Source organism: Brassica napus, chromosome C3 (genome assembly GCF_020379485.1).
Source record: "Brassica napus cultivar Da-Ae chromosome C3, Da-Ae, whole genome shotgun sequence".
NCBI lineage: Eukaryota > Viridiplantae > Streptophyta > Magnoliopsida > Brassicales > Brassicaceae > Brassica > Brassica napus.
The window spans coordinates 24,928,372-24,947,896 of NC_063446.1; the positions used below are offsets into that span (position 1 = coordinate 24,928,372).

The window sequence follows — 19,525 nt, forward strand, 5'->3', positions numbered from 1 at the left end:
TTTGTGTAAATATATTTATATGACATACATATTTCTTATACAATTATTTAGAATTTTAGATAAATTTAAGATCCAAGCTTCTGTAATGTTAATTACATATGATGTGACTTATTGTAGATGGTGAAGTTTTTATGGAAAGTGAGAACAATCTATTTATCTTCTTTGAAATATGCATCCTCTTTTTAACAAACGTGGAAATTGAAATATAAATGTGAAAAATTAATTAAAATGCATTATCCATTAATCCATAGAATAAGAATCTTTTGGGGACCGGGAAGAGATCGTTGACACGGTGTAATTAGATTGTTTATAGGGCAAACAAGTTCAACGGCCACGAATGGTCAACTTTTCATCACGAACATGATGTCTCCATTGAGCGGGTAATCTAACGGTCCAAAGTTAAAACTTAACTCGTGCTCCATCGGCTCCTCTATATAAACCTCTGCTCAAATACTCTCTCCTCTGAAGAGAAAAACTGTCTAAAGAAGTTTTCATTCAATGGCGGAAGAGAAGAGCTTCAAGTACGTTATCTCAGGAGCTGATATATCTGCCGTAAGTCTCTCCTCTCTTCTCGGGTTTTCTTTACGTTTGTGTTTTCTCTCTTCACTAACGAATCATTGTTTTCATTAGCGTTCTGAAATATATATAATTTTTCTTAGCTTTAGACGTACGTCAGAAGTTTATCCTAGGGGTTTGTGAGTATCTGTAGATCTGTTCTGTTTTTTGGTTTTTCATTCTATCTTTCGGCTACATTGGAAGTTGATTTGAGGGTTTATGTTGTTGGAAAACACAGGGTTATGCGGCCAGAGAATTTGCCAGGCAGGGCCTGAAGCATGGTGAACTAGCAATTATATCCAATGAACCAGCAGTATGTTTTTCATTTTTATGTCATTGTTAATTATCAGTTTCTTCCATATGAAACCACAACTCTAAATAATTACTCTTTTTTTTTTTTGTTAACTACATTCTCCAAATATTAAAATATCATTTTAAAAGATGGTGGCCTAAGACCATCATTATCGCTAAAAACCGTTCACGGTTTCTTAGGCAATTTTTTTTGTCTAAAAAAAATAAAAATTTAAAAGCGAACCAATCGCGGGCTGCCACGTATCGGTGGAGCCCGCGAACAGTGCAAAAAACCCTCCACAATCGTTTCTTAATTCATGACTTTTGGGATCGGTTTTTACAAGAAAAATGAGATCCACCACCTAAGAAATCCACTAAGTACTCCCGTTAATTATGCCCTAAGAAATTGTATTTTATGTTTGGCAGAGTAACAAAATATTTGGACTTGGAGATATTGACATAGAGAGTAAGCCTTTTTGCCTATACAACATCTCTGTCAATAGTTTAGTTTTCAATTCCTCCCAGGTTTTACTTAACTTCAACCTCACTTCTTAAAAGCTCCCTTCTCAATTCTCATGTCATGTTATGCAGCCAATACTAATCTTTCAAAGAACTACATATGTGGTGGTCCTGGTGGAACTGGGGAAGAGAGTCAAAGCCATCAATGGTACAAAGACAAAGGTCATGTCCTGCTTTAAAAATGATAACACAATGATTTCACTCAAAACACTTGTTGCTTAAAAAACAAAAAACTTGTGTTTCTGAGATGTTTTCACACCTCACAATGCTCTCCAATTTCTCCTTAATTTACAGGTATCGAATTGATTCTAAGCACAGAGATCATCAAAGCAGATCTTTCCACGAAGAGTTTTTTCAGTACTGGTGGAACAATCTTCAAATACCAAACTTTGATAGTTGCAACTGGCTCTACCGTGAGCACCATCTCTTCCTCTGTTGACCTTCTTGTTATCTAAAGCTATTCTGGAAACTCATATCAAGAATCCATTAAAATGTTGCAGTGTGTAAGATTGTCAGAATGTGGTTTCCAAGATACAAACGCTAAGAATATCTTCTACCTTAGAGATATCAAGGATGTTGATCAGCTCGCGTTGACAATGGAAACAAAGAAGAAGAGAACGGTCGTGGTTATTGGCGGCGGATACAGAGGATTTGAAGTCAGTGCTTCACTAACGGTTAACAACTATGAGGTCACCATGGTTTTTCCAGAACCTTGGATTAGTAAGTAGAAGCTTGACCTCCAAGCAAACTTTATTTCTGTTAGGTATAACAGAGAAGTAACTCATCTGTTTTACTCTGTTGTAGTGCATTGGCTTTTCAGCGCTGAGATCGCTTCTTTCTACGAAGGTTACTATGCTAACAAGGGAATAAAGATCATCAAGAGTACTAAAGCCACTGGATTCAGTACCAACTCAAACGGGGAGGTAACAGAAGTGAAACTAGATGATGGTAGAACCCTAGAAGCTGACGTGGTGCTCCTTGATGGTGGTGGTAGACCGATGACATCACTTTTCAGAGGTCAGGTAGTAGAGGAGAAGGGTGGACTAAAGGTTCGTGGTTTACACAGCCATTTTCTCAAGATTGCCATCTTTTGAGATCACCATTAGACTCATTGATCTAATTCCTTTTGATGTTGAAGACTGATGGATTCTTCAAAACAAGCGTATCCAATGTATACGCCATTGGAGATGTAGCTACATTCCCTATGAAACTCTATGGCGACATGAGACGAGTAGAACACGTTAACCATGCTTTCAAATCCGCTGAACATGCAGTCAAGGTACCAACTAATAACTTTTAATCATCTTATCATTTGACTAATGATATGATAATTAGTATTATCTATGGTTTATTTCAGGCAATCAAGGCAGCAGAGGAAGGGAGATCGATTCAAGAGTATGATTATCTTCCTTTCTACAACTCTCGAGCCTTTGATCTCTCTTGGCAGTTTTATGGAGACAACGTTGGACAATCTGTACTATTTGGAGACAACGATCCAAAATCTCCAAAGGCAAAGTTTGGGACTTATTGGGTTAAAGATGGGAAAGTGGTGGGAGCATTTCTAGAAGGAGGAGTTGAGGAAGAGAACAAGGCCATTGCTAGAGTGGCACGGACACAACCTTCAGTTGGTAGCCTTGAGGTGTTGTCCAATGTTGGAGAGTTGCTTATTGGATCAAGAGTTAATAGAAATAGGGTCTTAGTTTCATGCCATATTTAATAACATATATGCTTATTTAAGAGTTACAAAAAAAAAAGTTTCTTCAAGAGTATTAATACTCTTGTTTGATCATACAATATCTAAGGATGTCTAGTTTAATATATATCATAAACATTATCTGTTTACACATAATTTAACACATTTTATGATCTACAATATAAGTTTTTTTTTAAATGATTGAGACCATAATACTAGATGGACGGCACACGTCTACAGGTAGTGCCCTTCCACACATATAACAACAATATGATACATATATTATATATACCAAGTCATTCTTACATCTACTAAGCATAATCTCAAAACATTGAACCCCAAAAGAGTCTAGAGAGGTCGTCATGGCGCAGAGAATCACTACATTGGTTATGCTCATAGAGATATTGTTTCTGGTAAATTATGTGAGTCAAATCGCCACAACCGCAGCGGATAGCGACGGAGATGTGATTCACGTAGCCGGAAAAGTGATGTGCCAAGACTGCACTCGTAACTACGACAAATGGATCAACGGCTCTGAACCCATCAAAGGTATTAATCCACACCATCTTCTACCATTATCTATTTACTGCTTCTTAATATATAATCGTTTTTACCGTTATTTTAACTGCTACCACATTCTTACGGTCTCACCTCATTGCCTCTCCCATCGGATCCAGTGACTTTAATTAACCTGTTAAATCCAGCCGGTTCTAGGCACAACTGGATAAAACATTGGTTTGGCCTTTAAATTTTGATGAATCATATAGTCTCCAAAATGTCAAATATATTTTATTAAGAAAATATTTATGGTCCCCGAAATTTGAGTTCCGATCCTAGTAACTTATATAGCCCGGTTTGAAATTATTCAAACCCGGATTTATTTACCAAAATAGTTCCACTTTGTATCTTTCAGGGGCTGTGGTATCAATCACTTGTATGGACGAGAGGGAAAGAGTGAGGTACTATGGCAGCGACAAGACCGATGAGAGAGGCCAGTTCGATCTTATCGTCGACAAAGTCCTCTACGGCGGCAAGAATCTTAAGCCTAAACTTTGTACCGTCCGGCTCGTGTCCTCTCCTGACAAGTCATGTGATATCCCAACCGATTTTGGTAATGGTCAAAGTGGAGTGAAGCTAGTTCAGCCGTTCATGGTTTTCAAGGATCTGGTGAAGTTTGTGGTCGGACCGTTTTACTATACCACCCCCATGTGTGAGACCCCTAAATATGAAAACAACTATTAGACTTGGATGGTTTGACTTTTGATTAAGGTCATTTAAATTTACTGGTCCTCTGCCATATATATATTTCTCAAAAATGTAACTTGACATGTTTTTTCTTCCTTAATTGTGTTGATTCTTGTAAATGTAAAATTATAATACTTCTTACAAATCACACACTTTAATTATAATATGTATGTTTTAGTTTGTATTCCAAAAATGGTTAAAAATATCTTTTCATAATATCAAAAAGTATACTAAGTTTGTAATTTGTTCCCTGTTACTAAATATGTTCGATCAAAATTTTAAATCTTGGATTTGGATTCAATTTAGTATTGTAATATTGAAAACGAGTTACATAGGTTATTCTAACTGAGTAATAATTTTTTTCGCCACAATCATTTTACTTTATTTCAAGTTATCGAAATCAATGTTTTAAGAGCTACACAAACATTTTTTTAGCTAAGATAGCTGCCTCAAATATTTAGTGTTCGACGTATAGACGTAAACGTAACCAAACTGAAAAAATTGAGTGAGAGCTTGAATACCTGCGAGACTGCGAGTCACTGAAAAACAGTTTTGCACGATTCAATTAAATTGAACATAGATGTTGTGTAGTGCTAGTTGCATAGATTTGTTTTAAATGCGATATATTTATATTTGATGTTAAAAAGGTAAATCACTACAAAGAGATGTGGAAACAGTTTTTGACAAAAGAAACTTGGACTGACAATTCTCTAAAATATTAGACACTTCATGACAAAATATATTCCAATAAAACTAACGCTCAAATAATATCTCTCAAATCCGAATATTTTCTTATTCCTCACACTAAGATCTTACCATGGAACTGGATACAATACAAACATGATCAAGATGAAGTAAACAAAACATAGAGAAAGAGAGTATTACAAAGTAAATTCATAATCTGCTGATTCCGAGGGGAACCGAAGCTTGCCAAAGGATAGAAGTTGCCCAATTTATAGAGGGAGATAAAGAACACTCGCTGTCTAAACCAGCTGCCTCTTCATCATCAGCCTTCTGCAATCTTCATTGCTCCATATATTTAAAACACTTTCCAGGAACACAAACCCGCTTAGCTAGACAATAATAGTAATCTCCTTTTATGTGTCTAGGCCATCCCCTACGGATAAACCTCTAGATGAATCAGAGGCTTTTCTCTTCTTCGCCCTAGGGGATGGCCATTCTCTTTTGATTTGTGGTGTTGTGCCAGATTAAGAGAAGGTTTCAAGTATGGAGGCTTGCTAGGGGGTGGTTATATATAGCTTTTATTTTTTCTTTTCATTTGTGTTTTTTTTGTTTGTCTATGGTCATGAAGACATTTTAAAAAGATACACTGAAAACCCATCTTACATAAGCTATAGTGTTCTTTCCACTTTTTTTCTCAATTCTTTTTCATTTTAAAAACAACTTTTTGTAACAATGAACCAATATATTTCATGTTTGTTAATGTTCTTTACAAAGGATATTCCTTTCCGTATTATAGATCTATGCAAGATTTATGCTCATATACACGTATTTATTAGATATCGCATGCTGAATTACACAATACATAATAATATGAAAAATTCTCCACCGTACAAGTTTAGGCTAAAGACTCATCATATACGCTCTGAAGTAATTTCTTTTAAGGATTTGCGATGAAATTTGCAGAAGGACAAAAGATAAGTATATTAATGGTGTAAAGAGAGTGTGAAAGCAATTTAAACGAATCATTAAGTGGAAGTGGAAGCAGATGATGATGGAAACAAGGGGAGTCTTACCTGAATATGCTTGGAATTTTGGATCATCCCATGGAATATGCCATTTACCCAAATTGCCTTTTTCACAAATATATATTCTAATTCATGTGCTGACATCCACACAAATCATGTTACTTCTTTATTGTATACTTAATCAGGTATGTGTAACCTACCTCAGCAGGAATGTACACATTAATTTTATAAAGGATTATTACTTGAGATACAAATAATGTAGTTATAGTTTATAATTTATTAGGTGTTTTCCGGCACCATGTGCAGTAAATTCTTTTTTAAATCTAACTTATAAAAATGATATAACATTGTATAATTATCAAAAATTTAGTCTAAACAATATTTATAAAATTTGTAGGTATATAAAAAACTAATGATCTTACGATTAGATATTTAAATTTTTAAAAAATTGTAGAAATTTTTGAAAGCTGTAGTAATACAAATTGTATAATTATACAAAAATAATAATATTTCGAAATTTGAAATGTTATATATGAATATATTTATTTTATAGATGATGTATGATCTATTACCATATTTTAAAAAAGTTTACCAAAAAGAAATATCAATATTAAATGTAATATATGAATTATTACCATATTCTAATAAGTTTGCCAAAAATATAAATCAACATTAAATGAAATTATCCATGTCATATTTTTTCCGGAAGTCATGTCATCAATTTCTTGCACCATGTCATATTTGTTTTGTGAAATTGATTGTAGAGAGGACATGTGGCAAAATTACTTCGCAAATATAGTCTAGGGATTTAAATTTTTAAAAAATTGTAGAAATTTTTGAAAGCTTTAGTAATACAAATTGTATAATTATACAAAAATAATAATATTTCGAAATTTGAAATGTTATATATGAATATATTTATTTTATACATGATGTATGAGCTATTACCATATTTAAAAAAAGTTTACCAAAAATAAATATCAATATTAAATGTAATATATGAATTATTACCATATTCTAATAAGTTTGCCAAAAATATAAATCAACATTAAATGAAATTATCCATGTCATATTTTTTCGGAAGTCATGTCATCAATTTCAATAGTCATGTCATATTTGTTTTGTGAATTTGATTGTATAGAAGACATGTGGTAAAATCACTTCGCAAATATAGTATAGGGGATTCTAACAAAATTATAACTAATTAATTTCTTGTATATTTTCTTTGACTATTTCAGAAACTTAAAATTTAACTGAATATTGAGAACTAAAATTAAAAATACTTGGAGAATTAAAAATAAGTATACAACTTAATATGCTATGTGAAAAAAATTAAACTATAATTAGACACTATTTTATTATCTTTTCTTTTCAAAAATACTGAGTTTATGTGAAGCAATATCAACGAACAGATTATAGGAATAAGTTTTTGCTTTTGTTTTTGTTTGACAAAAATATGTTTCTGGTTTAAGTTCATTAACTAGATTTTGACCCGCGCTTTGAAAGCGCGGGTTTATTTTTGTTTTTTTTTTTCAATTGACAAATATTTAGTAAATGTCACATTTTCATATATTTGTGTTTTATTTTATAAAAGACTTAAAAATTTTATCTTTATTTATCGTATTTCATTTTAAATGACTATTTATGTTAAAAAAATTAAACTTTATTTTTTTAATGAATTAAGTTGGTATAACTCTGATAAATTAATTTTATTATGGGGTTAATATTTTAATTAAAAAATTATATACTTTTAATAAAGATTTATACTTTTCAATAAAAAAATTCAATTATTTTTATGAATGCTTAAATTATATTAAGAAAAGAAAAAAATAATAATTAAGAATAGTTGAAAAAAAATTATTTGAACTTGGACTCAATGGTCCAAAGGAAAAAAAAAGGTGAGAATTGAATCTGATTTTTTAATAGGCCCAAATGGCCCAAGAGAGATTTGATTTGGGCTGGATCCAAAAATAATGACCCAATATAGATTTGTTATTAATATTACTTAATTGCCCTTAATGAAACATGCAATGTTAGTGAAGGAAACATGCCCCTAAGGTAATTATGACAATAGGATCATGCTTTAATAGTATAGATCTTGTGAATATCTGTATGGGTTTTCACACGACTTTACAAAAAAAAAAGAAGGATAAGACACCCCAAGCTTATCAAAGGCCCATCGTAAGCCCAAGAATAGTTTAAATAAGCAACGCTATTTTGGCCTTTCGTTTTTCAAAGTCCCACATCGGAGAACTCAGAGTAGTGAGCAGCGGAAGGAGTAGTATAGATAAAGGCTCTCTCTTTCCCTAATAATTCACGCAGCCATGTGGTGAGCACAAAGCGAACTATTCTTTCGCCTTTTACTAAAGAATACCGTGTGCTCTCCACGCTAAGAGTGGCATACGCCTATTTTTGGAGGGTCCCCCTTTTGAGTGGGCCCAACAACAATTAGTTTAATTTTTCACCGGTCCGAGTTGTAAACGGTTTCCTCTAAGATCTGCTAAATGAAGAAATTTCAACTGGTTTAGATTTGGTACCGAACCTTATCAACTCTATTACACATTTTAAACCGTAGCTTAAAACTAACACATGCACTACATTAATTGGAGGTCTTTGAATAGTGTTAGGCCATGGAGATAGCAGAATAGACACAAGGATTACGGCAGAAGATTAAAGACTACAAGAGATCAGTAGCTGATATCTCGGTTGTAGAGGACGATGAGGCATTTATTAGCATCTTTGTTCACCTTCACCCTTTATAAAGGCTTAACGAGAATCTATTAAATCTGAAATAAATTTTATATCCGACACAACATTCTAAAATTCTTAGGATCAGATTATAATCTTTTGTATAAAAGCAGTCCAAAATAAGTTAAAAACTATGAAAAATATTCCCTTTTAACTTCACTGACTCGCCAAAACTGGCCAAAGATTTTTGCAGAAACATTTAGGAGCCAAGTGAGTTGCTGATCGCAGCAGCTTCGAGGATCCTCCTAGCATCAGTGTTTACATCAGCTAACTCACCTGGTGTCTGCATAATCACAACCCTTACTATCAGTTAATCAAGAAGACTTCGAGAGCCAAAGATGCAAAAATGTTTTCAAATGTTCACCTTCCCATACGAGTTTTTGATTGTAGGTGAAGCTCCTGAACTCAGCAAAAGCCGTATCACGTTGACATGCTCACCTCTCGCTGCATGATGGAGAGGCTGTGTGAACAAGAAACACACTTTGTCATTAATCACATTTTAGAGAGAAAGGTAGAGTCATTCGAAGATGGAGAATGATACTTACAGTGTCACCTTCTACATCGATAGTTTCAATCATCCTCTTCACACATTCGGGACCACTAGCTCGGCTAAAAAGAAGCTCTACAATCTCTAAGTATCCTGCTAGCCCCCAAGTTCAAACAAAAATAAGGCTATAGAACGTGAGACCATTCCTTGAGAAAGAAATAACAAAAGGGGTCCATGATAAACTTTACCTCCAGCACAAGCATCGTGTAGAGGAATAGCTTCATCTTCATCTTTGACCTCTATATTAGCACCTCTTTCCAAGAGAAGCTGCAGTAAGATACATTAGTGAGTAGTTTACATATACACATGAGCTATGGAAAGTTCTTTGTAGATATGAAAAGGCAGCGAGCAGCAAAAGCAAAAGAAACCTGAACACAAGGGAGGTGACCATATAGACACGCTAGGTGAAGTGCAGAGTCATTATCCTCAAGTGGCTCATCAACTCTCCCATTCAACCTGTCTATCAAAATTCCAAATCCGATACACAAATCATCAGGAAAAGAAGAAGAAGCACAGCGTCTTCATAAGCAGACATACGGACATATCAGCAAACTATGATGCAAATCTAATAACTTCTGTTATGCTTCATCACAGCCTCAAGCAACATATCAATCAAACAAAACAAAGTAGACATTAGGTAGAAACTGAACTTCTTTGCTAATCAAAGGCACACAACAAAGAGACAGTAGCAAGAAGGATACAAACATCTAAGTAAAGGTATCTTGTTTAATGGGTGTGTTTATGTTTTAAATTCTGGTGTCAACTTCTGTGAAAGGAGGCAAGTATACTCTTTTACAGAGCTCTGTGTTCAGAAGATAACTGGTTCCAATTAAAAAAGAAAGCTTGAGACTTTACATCCAAGCTAATCAAATCACAACGCAATTGAATTGTGAAACTAAAAAACTAAAGTTTGACCAAAAGGGTCGGCACGAGAGCTTTACGAGAAGAAAGGAAGTACCAATGGCGTTGCGCAAGGCGATGACGTCACCGGACTGAGCTGCGGCGGCTAAGTCACGGAGGTTAGAGGAAAGCTCGGGATCGCTTTCGTAGTCAACACCGTTTTCCTCGATAAGAGCGTCGACTTCGTCTTCTTCCATCAAACCATTGTCTCCCCTCGGAACCGCCATTGTCTCTCTCTCTCTCTACACCTCCGTGTAATGATTTTTTGTTCTTGTAATAATAACAACGAGTCGCCGGCGTGCGATTAAATTTTAGGTTTTCTCGTTTATATAGTGGTGGGTGACTCGTAAAATCTAAACACATTAAATTTTTAAATAATTTTCAGATTTGACCAAAAAATGATAATATGCAGTTAACTAATTTATTTTAAAGAATTTATAAAAAAAATATTTAAAGTTACTTGTAAAATCATACTTATAAGCTTGGTTGTTTTCTTACCCTTTTTTCTAATCATTTCTTGTATTTTGTATTTTTGTTTAACATATATTCTCTTTTAATTGATGTTTAACATTAATGCACAGATTAAAAATGCAAAAATTTGCATTTACACTGTTCTGTTTTAAATGAAGTTTTATAACTTTTCACACGAATATAGAAAACTATCAGAATACCTTATTCTAACCTCTTAATACATTAATTTATCAAATTTACTTCATACAACAGCTCATAATAAAAAGGATATAACAAGTCACATTTAATCAAATTTTGCCTAAAATTCTAGAAATGACAATTATATTAAAACAAAATGAACTTTCTAAAACGTCAACTATAAAAATATATTATTATGTAGTAATTAATAACAAATCTAAACACATTAAATTTTTACATAGAACGATGAAAACATTATTTATTATGCAAACAATTTTTTTAGCATCAAATAAACTGAAGTATAAGGAGAATTTTCTTGTAAACTTGTCATTATATAATTTTGTTTCGAACAAAAAACTAATCTTGATTAGGTTTACTATAAATAATAAATTAACCAACAAATTAATATGGTAATTTTTACTTCGCGCAAAAAACAACTGAACAAACAAATATATATAAAAAAAATAAAAACAAATCTATCGGCACTCAAAATACTGTATCTAATTTGATTTGAGTTCCTCTCTCCTCTTTAACCATCTCTCTCTCTCTCCTTCCCGATTCGATCGCCGGTAAATCTCAGCCGCCCGATCAACCAGCGTATACTCCGAGCAAATCACATCAATGGTCTGACTTTCCCCAGCTCAGATCTCCGGTACTCTTTCTCTAGCTTTCGCCTCCATTTCGCTATCCGCGAAATCGGGAGCCTGATCCAAGCGAGTCATAGTGGAATCAATCTGAAGATTTTGAATCTGAATTTGAATTTGAATCCTCAGGGTTTTTGATTCGCCCCTCCCTTTGCATGCTGATCCAAATTCGAGCTCGTGGATCTTCTAGGGTTTCTTAGTTTGGTGGATAAAGAGTATTGCTTTTTTTTCTAGGGTCTGGTGGATAAAGTTTGTTCCTTTAAGCTGCTTAGCCATGTTTAAGAAGATCATGAAAGGTGGGCATCGAAAGCCCTCTAAATCCGAGGCCAATGAACCACCGTCTTCTTACGGTCCTGGCTCCAATGTAGTCGTTAGCCACGCTTCTCGTGGCGCGTTGGTTCAATCCCCAGTGACTGCTGCCACTCCACAGCCTCCGCCTATGACCTCAGTAGAGCCGCTCCCTTTGTTCAGAGACGTCCCCGTTTCAGAGAGACAAGCTCTGTTCTTGAGGAAGGTTCAGAACTGCTGTTTCCTATTCGATTTCACCGATACCGTCAAGAACGCGAGGGAGAAGGATATCAAGAGGCAGACGCTGCTGGAGCTGGTTGATTTCATACAGTCTGGAGCTAGCAAGATCATCTCAGAGTCTTGTCAGGAAGAGATGGTTAAGATGGTTTCTCTCAATATCTTCCGTTCTCTCCCTCCTCGATCTCATGAGAATACGGGTCAAGAGCCTGCGGATCCTGAGGAAGAGGAGCCTTATTTGGACCCTTCTTGGCCTCATTTACAGCTTGTCTACGAGTTGCTGCTCAGATACGTTGTTTCCACTGACACTGATACGAAAGTGGCTAAGCGGTATATCCACCATTCCTTTGTGCTGAAGCTCCTTGACTTGTTTGACTCCGAAGACCCGAGAGAGAGGGAGTATTTGAAAACCATTCTTCATAGGATCTACGGGAAGTTTATGGTCCACAGGCCCTTTATTAGGAAAGCAATCAACAACATTTTCTATAGGTTTATTTATGAGACGGAGAGACACAGTGGGATCGGTGAGCTCTTGGAGATTCTAGGCAGTATCATTAACGGGTTTGCGTTGCCTATGAAGGAAGAGCACAAGCTGTTTCTGATCAGGGTGTTGATACCGTTGCATAAGCCTAAACCAATGGCTGTTTATCATCAGCAGTTATCTTATTGCATCGTTCAGTTTGTGGAAAAGGATTATAAGCTAGCGGATACTGTTATCAGGGGGTTGTTGAAGTATTGGCCTGTGACAAACTGCACCAAGGAGAATCTCTTCCTTACGGAACTTGAAGAAGTTCTTGAGGCAACTCAGCCTGTTGAGTTCCAGCGTTGTATGGTTCCATTGTTCCAACAGATTGGTCGCTCCCTCAATAGCTCTCACTTTCAGGTTAGTAATGAGCATCTTTCTCTTATGTGGTATCTGCTTGTGTTTTGGCCTGATACTTGAACATTCATATCTAATAAAAATTCCAATACAGGTTGCAGAGAGAGCATTGTTCTTGTGGAACAACGAGCACATCGTGGGCCTCATCGCGCAGAACCGAACCGTGATCCTTCCAATCATATACCCTGCACTGGAGAAGAACATCCAGTCTCACTGGAACCAAGCGGTTCATGGTCTAACTACAAATATCAAGAAGATGTTCATGGAGATGGACCCTGAGCTCTTTGAAGAATGCCAGAGACAGTATGAAGAGAAACAAGCGAGATCCAAAGAAGTGGAAGAACAACGCCTATTATCATGGAAGAGATTAGCCGAAGCAGCGGCAAAGCGAGATGGAGTTGGAGGAGGAGGAGAAGATCATATGATCACTTCCTAGATGGATAAAACATACAAGTATTATTCTTTCAACTTTTTTTGTTCTTCTCTCAGTTTATAAACTTATAATTGGTTTTTTTGTTTTTGAGATTCATCGATTCTGATTCTGGTTGCTCAGAGGATAGTAGAGAGAAGTGAAGTAATCACTATCAGAGACTATGTTTTTTTGTATGTACGGAATTGGCTTTAGTACTAAAAATGTGTCTGTGATCTTCTGTCTAAATTTATTTTTCCTCTCTTCCACCTTAACCTCTGTATATATAATTTGAGATATCTAGAGGTTGCTCAATATTTGGAGTAGTAAACATAAAAGATTCTGATTAACTTAAAAACACAAGGAAAAGTATCAGTATCACTTTCCCTCAGTCATCCAAAAGTAGAGAATTCGAACTTAATAAAAAAAAAAAAAGAGGATGATAAGTTTGATCACTAGTTGTAGAGATCATCATCATCTGCAGCAGCAGCTGCAGAGGTGGCAAAAGGATCAGCGACTCCAGTGGTTGCCCCTGAACCAGCATTAGTCTCAAACCTGAACTCAGAACCAAACCCTCTAGACTGCTGCAGCGTCTGAGCAAAGGCTTGGTACTTCCTGATGTCTGCATCACTCACACTCCTGCGTGCATACTTCATCGACTCCTCAAAGTGTGCAGCTTTGATCTCTGACACTTCATCCACTCCGTCTTCCTCCATCGCCTCTGGGTTCAAGCTCCTCCTCTTCTCCCTCTCAATGTCCTGCAACAAAGAAACCAAAGGGATTCAACTTAGTGATTCGAGACTCTTTAACAATTTCAATTACAGATTAACAAGCCTAATACCTTCTCAATGTTCTCTCTGATGGCGTATTTGCAAGACCTCTGGCAAATCTCAGTGATATCAGCACCACTGAACCCCTGTGTGTACTTAGCGAGAGCATTGATGTCCACATCTTTAGCAACAGGAGATTTCCTCAAGCATGCCTTGAAGATATTGAGGCGAGAGTCCTCGTCCGGTAGTGGAATGTAAATGAGCTGGTCGAGCCTTCCTGGACGTAGAAGAGCAGAATCAATAATGTCGGGTCTGTTGGTCGCTCCGATGATGAAGACAGTCTTTTTGGCGTTCATTCCATCCATCTCAGTCAAAAGCTGATTGAGGACTCTATCAGCCGCACCGCCAGCATCACCTCCGCCTCCACCTCCTCTCTGAGTCGCAATGGAGTCGAGCTCATCAAAGAAGAGAACACACGGAGCGGACTGACGAGCCTTGTCGAAGATTTCACGGACATTGGCTTCGCTCTCACCAAACCACATGGTGAGAAGCTCAGGACCTTTGACACTGATGAAGTTTGCTTGGCACTCGTTGGCTATAGCTTTGGCCAAAAGGGTCTTACCACATCCAGGAGGGCCGTAGAATAGGACTCCCTTTGAAGGAGACATACCGAATTTCTCGAACTTCTCTGGGTGCTCCACAGGGTATTGAACAGTCTGCAATTAAACAAAATAGATTAAGGCTTAGCTTACAGTGATTAGATTAAAGGACAAGAATGGTAAGAGTTACTTTACCTCCTGGAGCTCTCTCTTGACATTCTCAAGACCTCCAATGTCATCCCAAGAAACATTTGGAACCTCCACAACCTGCAAAGCGAAGACATTTTGAAATGAGATTTAAGTAACATTACAGGTTTTGATTTTGTTGTAAGTGCAGCAACGTCAAAACTCACAGTTTCACGAAGTGCAGATGGGTTGCTGTTCCCAAGAGCGGTGTGGAAGTGTTCATTAGTCACTGCCATGGAATTGAGGATCTCAGCATCAATGGAGTCATCTTCCAAATCAATCACATCCATCTTCTCCCTGATGCATTGCAGGGCAGCCTCTGTGCAGAGAGCTGCAAGATCAGCACCTACATAACCGTGTGTATCCTTTGAGATCCTCTCAAGATCTACCTGAAAACATACAACCATTAGCTTCGATAATCATAACACTCAACAAAACACAGGCAAAGATGGAATTAGAGAACTTACATCTTCAGCGAGCTTCATGTTCTTTGTGTGGATCCTAAGAACTTCAAGACGTCCAATTTCATCAGGAACACCGATATCAATCTCCCTATCAAATCTTCCAAACCTTCTCAAAGCCGGGTCGATACTGTTGGGGCGATTGGTAGCTCCCATGACAATAACATGAGCACGTGACTTCAGACCATCCATCAGCGTGAGGAGCTGAGACACAATCCTCCTCTCAACCTCCCCATTCGTCTTCTCTCTTTTCGGTGCAATAGAGTCAATCTCATCGATGAATATGATGGAAGGAGCGTTCTTCTCCGCCTCCTCAAACGCTTTCCTGAGGTTGCTCTCACTCTCACCAGCCAGCTTCGACATGATCTCAGGCCCATTGATACAGAAGAAAAACGCGCCAGTCTCGTTAGCCACGGCGCGAGCAATCAAAGTCTTTCCGGACCCGGGCGGTCCGTAGAGCAGAATCCCCTTCGGTGGCTTAACACCAATCGACTTGAAGAGCTGTGGATGCCTTAAGGGAAGCTCAACAAGCTCCCTGATCTGAGCCATCTGCTTCCTCACACCACCAACATCATCATAACCCACTTCATCTAGCCTTTCTTCATCCTCTCTCTTCACCGGCTCACCCTCACAGAAAATCTCAGTGTCCGGAGCAACCACACAGTACTCAGCAGGATCTGTCTCTATAACCTTCAACTCCACACTCCTCATTCCTCCTCTGACTAGGAAGAGATCGCCCTTCCTCACCGGGCGGTATGCTTCCAGAAAATAAGCTGTTGAGACAAAACAAAATAAAAACTTTAACTCACAAAATCAAATCCATACCTCAAAGGAAACAAAAGGACAGCTTACGTTTCAGGTAAGCATCAAAGAGGTTTCCAGTGACTCCTTCAACGGTATCATCAACAGGCAAGATGTGCACACGATTCCCGTACTTGACATCAGGGCACTGGTGAACAGAGATGACATCTCCAAGTCTAACCCTCAAGTTAGATCTAACCACTTTGTTCATCCTAATCTTTGGCTCCTCACATGATTCATCAGCAAGAGCAATGCAGACAGTGTCCTTCCTCTTCTTACCCTACAATACACAAAGCCAAAAACAAATGAGAATTCTCAAAGACCAAAAAGAAAAAAAAAACAGACATCAAGACAGCATCAGTAATAAAAACACAAGTCTCTTCATATTCATAATGCCTCTTAAGATCAAAACCCTAATTGATGTCGAAAAGAACCAAACAAAAACAGACATCAAGACAGCATCAGTAATAAAAAAGAACAAGTCTCTTCATATTCATAATGCCTCTAAGGCCAAAACCCAAATTATGTCAATAAGACCCAAACAAAAAACAGACATCAGGACAGCATCAGTAATAAAAAAAAACAAGTATTTTCATATTCATAATGCCTAAGATCAAAACCCTAATTGATGTAAAAAAAAGGCCCAACCTTGATGAGAATGGTATCGCCGCGGAAGAGCTGGAGCTTCTCCATGGTGGCGGGGTGGAGAGAGACGACGGAGTTATCATCGTTGATGGCCTCATCGACGACAAGTCTGTTAGGAGACTTCTTCCTCTCGAGAATAGCAGTGCTGAAATCTTTCTTCGATTTCCTGAAAACAACAAAGGATTAAGCTTTTAGCTTCAGATCCGAATCGGGAAAGCGAAATCGGAATCGGAGATCTGGGTACTTACGAGTCGGAAGATTCAGCTGGGTTTGACATAATTGGATTTGAGATCGATGAGAAAGTTGAGAGCTTTTGGGAGTTATCTGAGAGATCTGAAAGAGCAGAAGAGATTATATCTCTTTGTTTCTTGTTGCAAAAGAGATGTTTTTCCTTTTTTTTTCTAATCTTTTTTGGAATATCAAAACCTACCCCTAGTGTTTCCCTTTTTTACCGAACTTATACCCTTAATTGTGTTATGTGAGAACAACTCCCATTCTCTCCGATAACCAACAGATTATTTGTAATCTTTCCATTTATCTATGACGGTGTAATCGCCTATCGCCTATACAAGGTACCTCTATGTTATGAATAAAGATAGACTTTTCCATTACTTTTATAACACATTATCAGCACGAAACTCTAAATCCTTAAACTAATACCCAAATCGAAAAATCCTAAAACCCTAACCCTAACCGGCGATCGACGAACCCTAAACCCCGATCGCGTCTCTTGTTCCTGCATCTGTTCCAGCTCGGGTCCCGTTCGTGTCCAGCTCGCGGCCCAACTCCTTTGGTGGTCCGATTCAAAAATCATCTAAGGTTAAAAGGTAATTTAAAACCTAAGAACCCATAATCGAACATGGATTGATAAAAAATGAAACCCTAAAACCCTAATCTTTATGAATCAAAACCATAGGGTAATAGATCAAAAATCCTAATTGAGTAAATCGAAGCTCTAAAAGTTCGATACCCCAAACCCTAAATCATGTTCCTACATGATTAAAACCCCAAATCGGTTTTTACAAGTTAAAATCCGATAAACCCTAATCCTATATCTATAAACCCTAAATAATATAAGTATCAGAATTAATTATACTATAATTATCAAATCACATATTAAAACCCTAATCGAATATTTTGAAATCAAAACTGTTTTTGGTTTTGATCATTGAGGTTTTAAATCTGATTGAATCTGATGCTATGTTGCTAGAATTGTTTGACCGTTAAATTGATAAATTTATTTTCTCATCCTACTTGGTTAATTGTTCATCTGATTTAAAATTGTTTAAACCTACCAGCCTGTTAAAACATTGATTGAATCCGATAGGTTGCTAGCTTGCTTTGCTTATATAATCCGATAGGTTGAGAGATTGATTGAGGTTTACTTGTTTAAAATCCGAATGATCTGATTGCATGATTCTTGAGGTTTAATATCATCTGCTAGGATTGATAGTTTTATAATCTGATTTGTTTTAAATAGAAACCCTAAATAATCTGTATGATAGGTTATATTGATCTGATTTGGATGTCTTTGAGAATTGAGAATCCGTATGCTAGGTTGATAGATTCATGATAAAATCTAATGTCTTAAGGTTTAAGATTGTATGCTAAGTTCGATTAAATTGATTGATCTGATTATATGTTTTTGAGGTTTGATAAATTCGGATACTAGATAAATTATTTACACATGGTTTATGCTAAATACCAATAAGCCTTGAAACTGATTCATTGAAATTCATGCTTGAAATCTATATTCTAGTATTGCTAAAATCAGCCTTGAAACTGATTCATTGAAATTCATGCTTGAAATCTATATTCTAGTATTGCTAAAATCAGCCTTGAAACTGATTCATTGAAATTCATGCTTGAAATTTATATTCTAGTATTGCTAAAATCAGCCTTGAAACTGATTGAGTGATTAATAAATCTTTTTACTAGTCTTGCTAAAATCCATTGATTGTTAAACCCTAATTGCATGATTAATTGAATCCGTTTTTGATAGTCTTGATAAACCATAATATTATGAGCACATAGAAATAGTATTGCTGAGACTTGCTAGAAATTAACTGATTGATTAAATGCCTTTAAGATTGATAGTCTCATTGTCCTCACAAGATTGAAATCCGAATTGATTGTTTTTAAGAGTAAGGCCGCGTGAAAATTATACATAAATATTGAGTGATATATGATTTGGGATGTCGAAAATCAACCTGGATTTTGCTGCCCTAAATCTCTCTAGAGATAATTATTTACGGTGGACATTGGATACAACGATTATCCTAAAGTCAAAAAGACTTGGTGAATGTATCATAGAAGGCAATAATGCCAATGAGAAAGATTGATACAAAATAATATTAATTATTAGCCATCATCTTATTAAGAGTCTCAAAGATCAGTATCTGACTATAGAGAATCCTCAAGACCTTTGGACATAGTTAAAAATCGAGATATGATCACCAAAGAACGGTGTTATTACTAAAGGCCCTTTTTGATTGGAGGAATCCCAGAATCCAGGACTATAAGTCTGTGGATGAGTCTATTTCTAGCTGGGCAAAATAATAGATTACTGATGAGAAACAGTGAATTGAAACCTCCTGGATTAACCCCATTACATGATACCAATAAGGCTGCAAAAGAAAAAAAAGGTAACCACGTCCAGAATGATAGACCACACGGTCATGGCCATGGAGGGTGGAAAGGACGTGGCCATGGCCACTATAACACATTTGGCCGTGAGAATCACTATGGCA

General features: G+C 36.6%; 5 protein-coding genes and 1 non-coding gene across 6 annotated transcripts; 4 read left to right on the forward strand and 2 right to left on the reverse strand.

The window, feature by feature from the left end:
* LOC106385675 (monodehydroascorbate reductase 2-like) lies at positions 1-3,187 on the forward strand. Its single transcript, XM_048750172.1, has 9 exons — positions 1-552; positions 794-868; positions 1,273-1,312; positions 1,438-1,527; positions 1,660-1,778; positions 1,866-2,085; positions 2,170-2,414; positions 2,504-2,644; positions 2,723-3,187. The coding sequence occupies exons 1-9, from the start codon at positions 499-501 to the stop codon at positions 3,080-3,082; spliced, it is 1,344 nt and encodes a 447-aa protein (XP_048606129.1). The 5' UTR covers positions 1-498; the 3' UTR covers positions 3,083-3,187.
* A 6-nt stretch (positions 3,188-3,193) lies between these two features.
* LOC106386978 (proline-rich protein 3-like) lies at positions 3,194-6,316 on the forward strand. Its single transcript, XM_048750173.1, has 2 exons — positions 3,194-3,607; positions 3,972-6,316. The coding sequence occupies exons 1-2, from the start codon at positions 3,421-3,423 to the stop codon at positions 4,298-4,300; spliced, it is 516 nt and encodes a 171-aa protein (XP_048606130.1). The 5' UTR covers positions 3,194-3,420; the 3' UTR covers positions 4,301-6,316.
* A 2,015-nt stretch (positions 6,317-8,331) lies between these two features.
* LOC125584870 lies at positions 8,332-8,451 on the forward strand. Its single transcript, XR_007321777.1, has one exon. It is a non-coding gene; the product is annotated as a U5 spliceosomal RNA (small nuclear RNA).
* Positions 8,452-8,775: 324 nt separating this feature from the next.
* Positions 8,776-10,521, reverse strand: LOC106385674 (poly [ADP-ribose] polymerase tankyrase-2-like). Its single transcript, XM_013825581.3, has 6 exons — positions 10,266-10,521; positions 9,676-9,767; positions 9,496-9,574; positions 9,306-9,400; positions 9,125-9,220; positions 8,776-9,043 (listed from the first exon to the last, which is right to left on the reverse strand). Exons 1-6 carry the CDS (start codon positions 10,432-10,434, stop codon positions 8,960-8,962), a joined length of 615 nt encoding a protein of 204 aa, XP_013681035.2. The 5' UTR covers positions 10,435-10,521; the 3' UTR covers positions 8,776-8,959.
* Positions 10,522-11,334: 813 nt separating this feature from the next.
* Positions 11,335-13,562, forward strand: LOC106388969 (serine/threonine protein phosphatase 2A 57 kDa regulatory subunit B' beta isoform-like). The gene is made up of 2 exons (XM_022699466.2): positions 11,335-12,907; positions 12,999-13,562. Exons 1-2 carry the CDS (start codon positions 11,774-11,776, stop codon positions 13,338-13,340), a joined length of 1,476 nt encoding a protein of 491 aa, XP_022555187.1. The 5' UTR covers positions 11,335-11,773; the 3' UTR covers positions 13,341-13,562.
* Positions 13,563-13,640: 78 nt separating this feature from the next.
* LOC106388968 (cell division control protein 48 homolog A) lies at positions 13,641-17,222 on the reverse strand. Its single transcript, XM_013829146.3, has 8 exons — positions 17,024-17,222; positions 16,779-16,941; positions 16,182-16,410; positions 15,336-16,102; positions 15,036-15,257; positions 14,878-14,949; positions 14,155-14,799; positions 13,641-14,071 (listed from the first exon to the last, which is right to left on the reverse strand). The coding sequence occupies exons 1-8, from the start codon at positions 17,050-17,052 to the stop codon at positions 13,769-13,771; spliced, it is 2,430 nt and encodes an 809-aa protein (XP_013684600.1). The 5' UTR covers positions 17,053-17,222; the 3' UTR covers positions 13,641-13,768.
* Positions 17,223-19,525: the final 2,303 nt, after the last annotated feature.

Excerpts from the sequence above, each read along its gene's own strand:
- LOC106385675 (XM_048750172.1), top strand. The coding sequence starts at position 499 with ATGGCGGAAGAGAAGAGCTTCAAGTACGTTATCTCAGGAGCTGATATA. Across the intron at positions 553-793 it reads CAGGAGCTGATATATCTGCC|GGTTATGCGGCCAGAGAATT; the intron begins GTAAGTCTCTCC and ends TGGAAAACACAG. Across the intron at positions 1,313-1,437 it reads TGGAGATATTGACATAGAGA|CCAATACTAATCTTTCAAAG; the intron begins GTAAGCCTTTTT and ends CATGTTATGCAG.
- LOC106386978 (XM_048750173.1), top strand. The coding sequence starts at position 3,421 with ATGGCGCAGAGAATCACTACATTGGTTATGCTCATAGAGATATTGTTT. Across the intron at positions 3,608-3,971 it reads CGGCTCTGAACCCATCAAAG|GGGCTGTGGTATCAATCACT; the intron begins GTATTAATCCAC and ends TGTATCTTTCAG.
- LOC106385674 (XM_013825581.3), bottom strand. The coding sequence starts at position 10,434 with ATGGCGGTTCCGAGGGGAGACAATGGTTTGATGGAAGAAGACGAAGTC. Across the intron at positions 9,768-10,265 it reads CGCCTTGCGCAACGCCATTG|ACAGGTTGAATGGGAGAGTT; the intron begins GTACTTCCTTTC and ends GAATTTTGATAG. Across the intron at positions 9,401-9,495 it reads ACACGATGCTTGTGCTGGAG|GATACTTAGAGATTGTAGAG; the intron begins GTAAAGTTTATC and ends GGGGGCTAGCAG.
- LOC106388969 (XM_022699466.2), top strand. The coding sequence starts at position 11,774 with ATGTTTAAGAAGATCATGAAAGGTGGGCATCGAAAGCCCTCTAAATCC. Across the intron at positions 12,908-12,998 it reads TCAATAGCTCTCACTTTCAG|GTTGCAGAGAGAGCATTGTT; the intron begins GTTAGTAATGAG and ends ATTCCAATACAG.
- LOC106388968 (XM_013829146.3), bottom strand. The coding sequence starts at position 17,052 with ATGTCAAACCCAGCTGAATCTTCCGACTC. Across the intron at positions 16,942-17,023 it reads CCAGCTGAATCTTCCGACTC|GAAATCGAAGAAAGATTTCA; the intron begins GTAAGTACCCAG and ends TGTTGTTTTCAG. Across the intron at positions 14,800-14,877 it reads TCAAGAGAGAGCTCCAGGAG|ACTGTTCAATACCCTGTGGA; the intron begins GTAAAGTAACTC and ends GTTTAATTGCAG.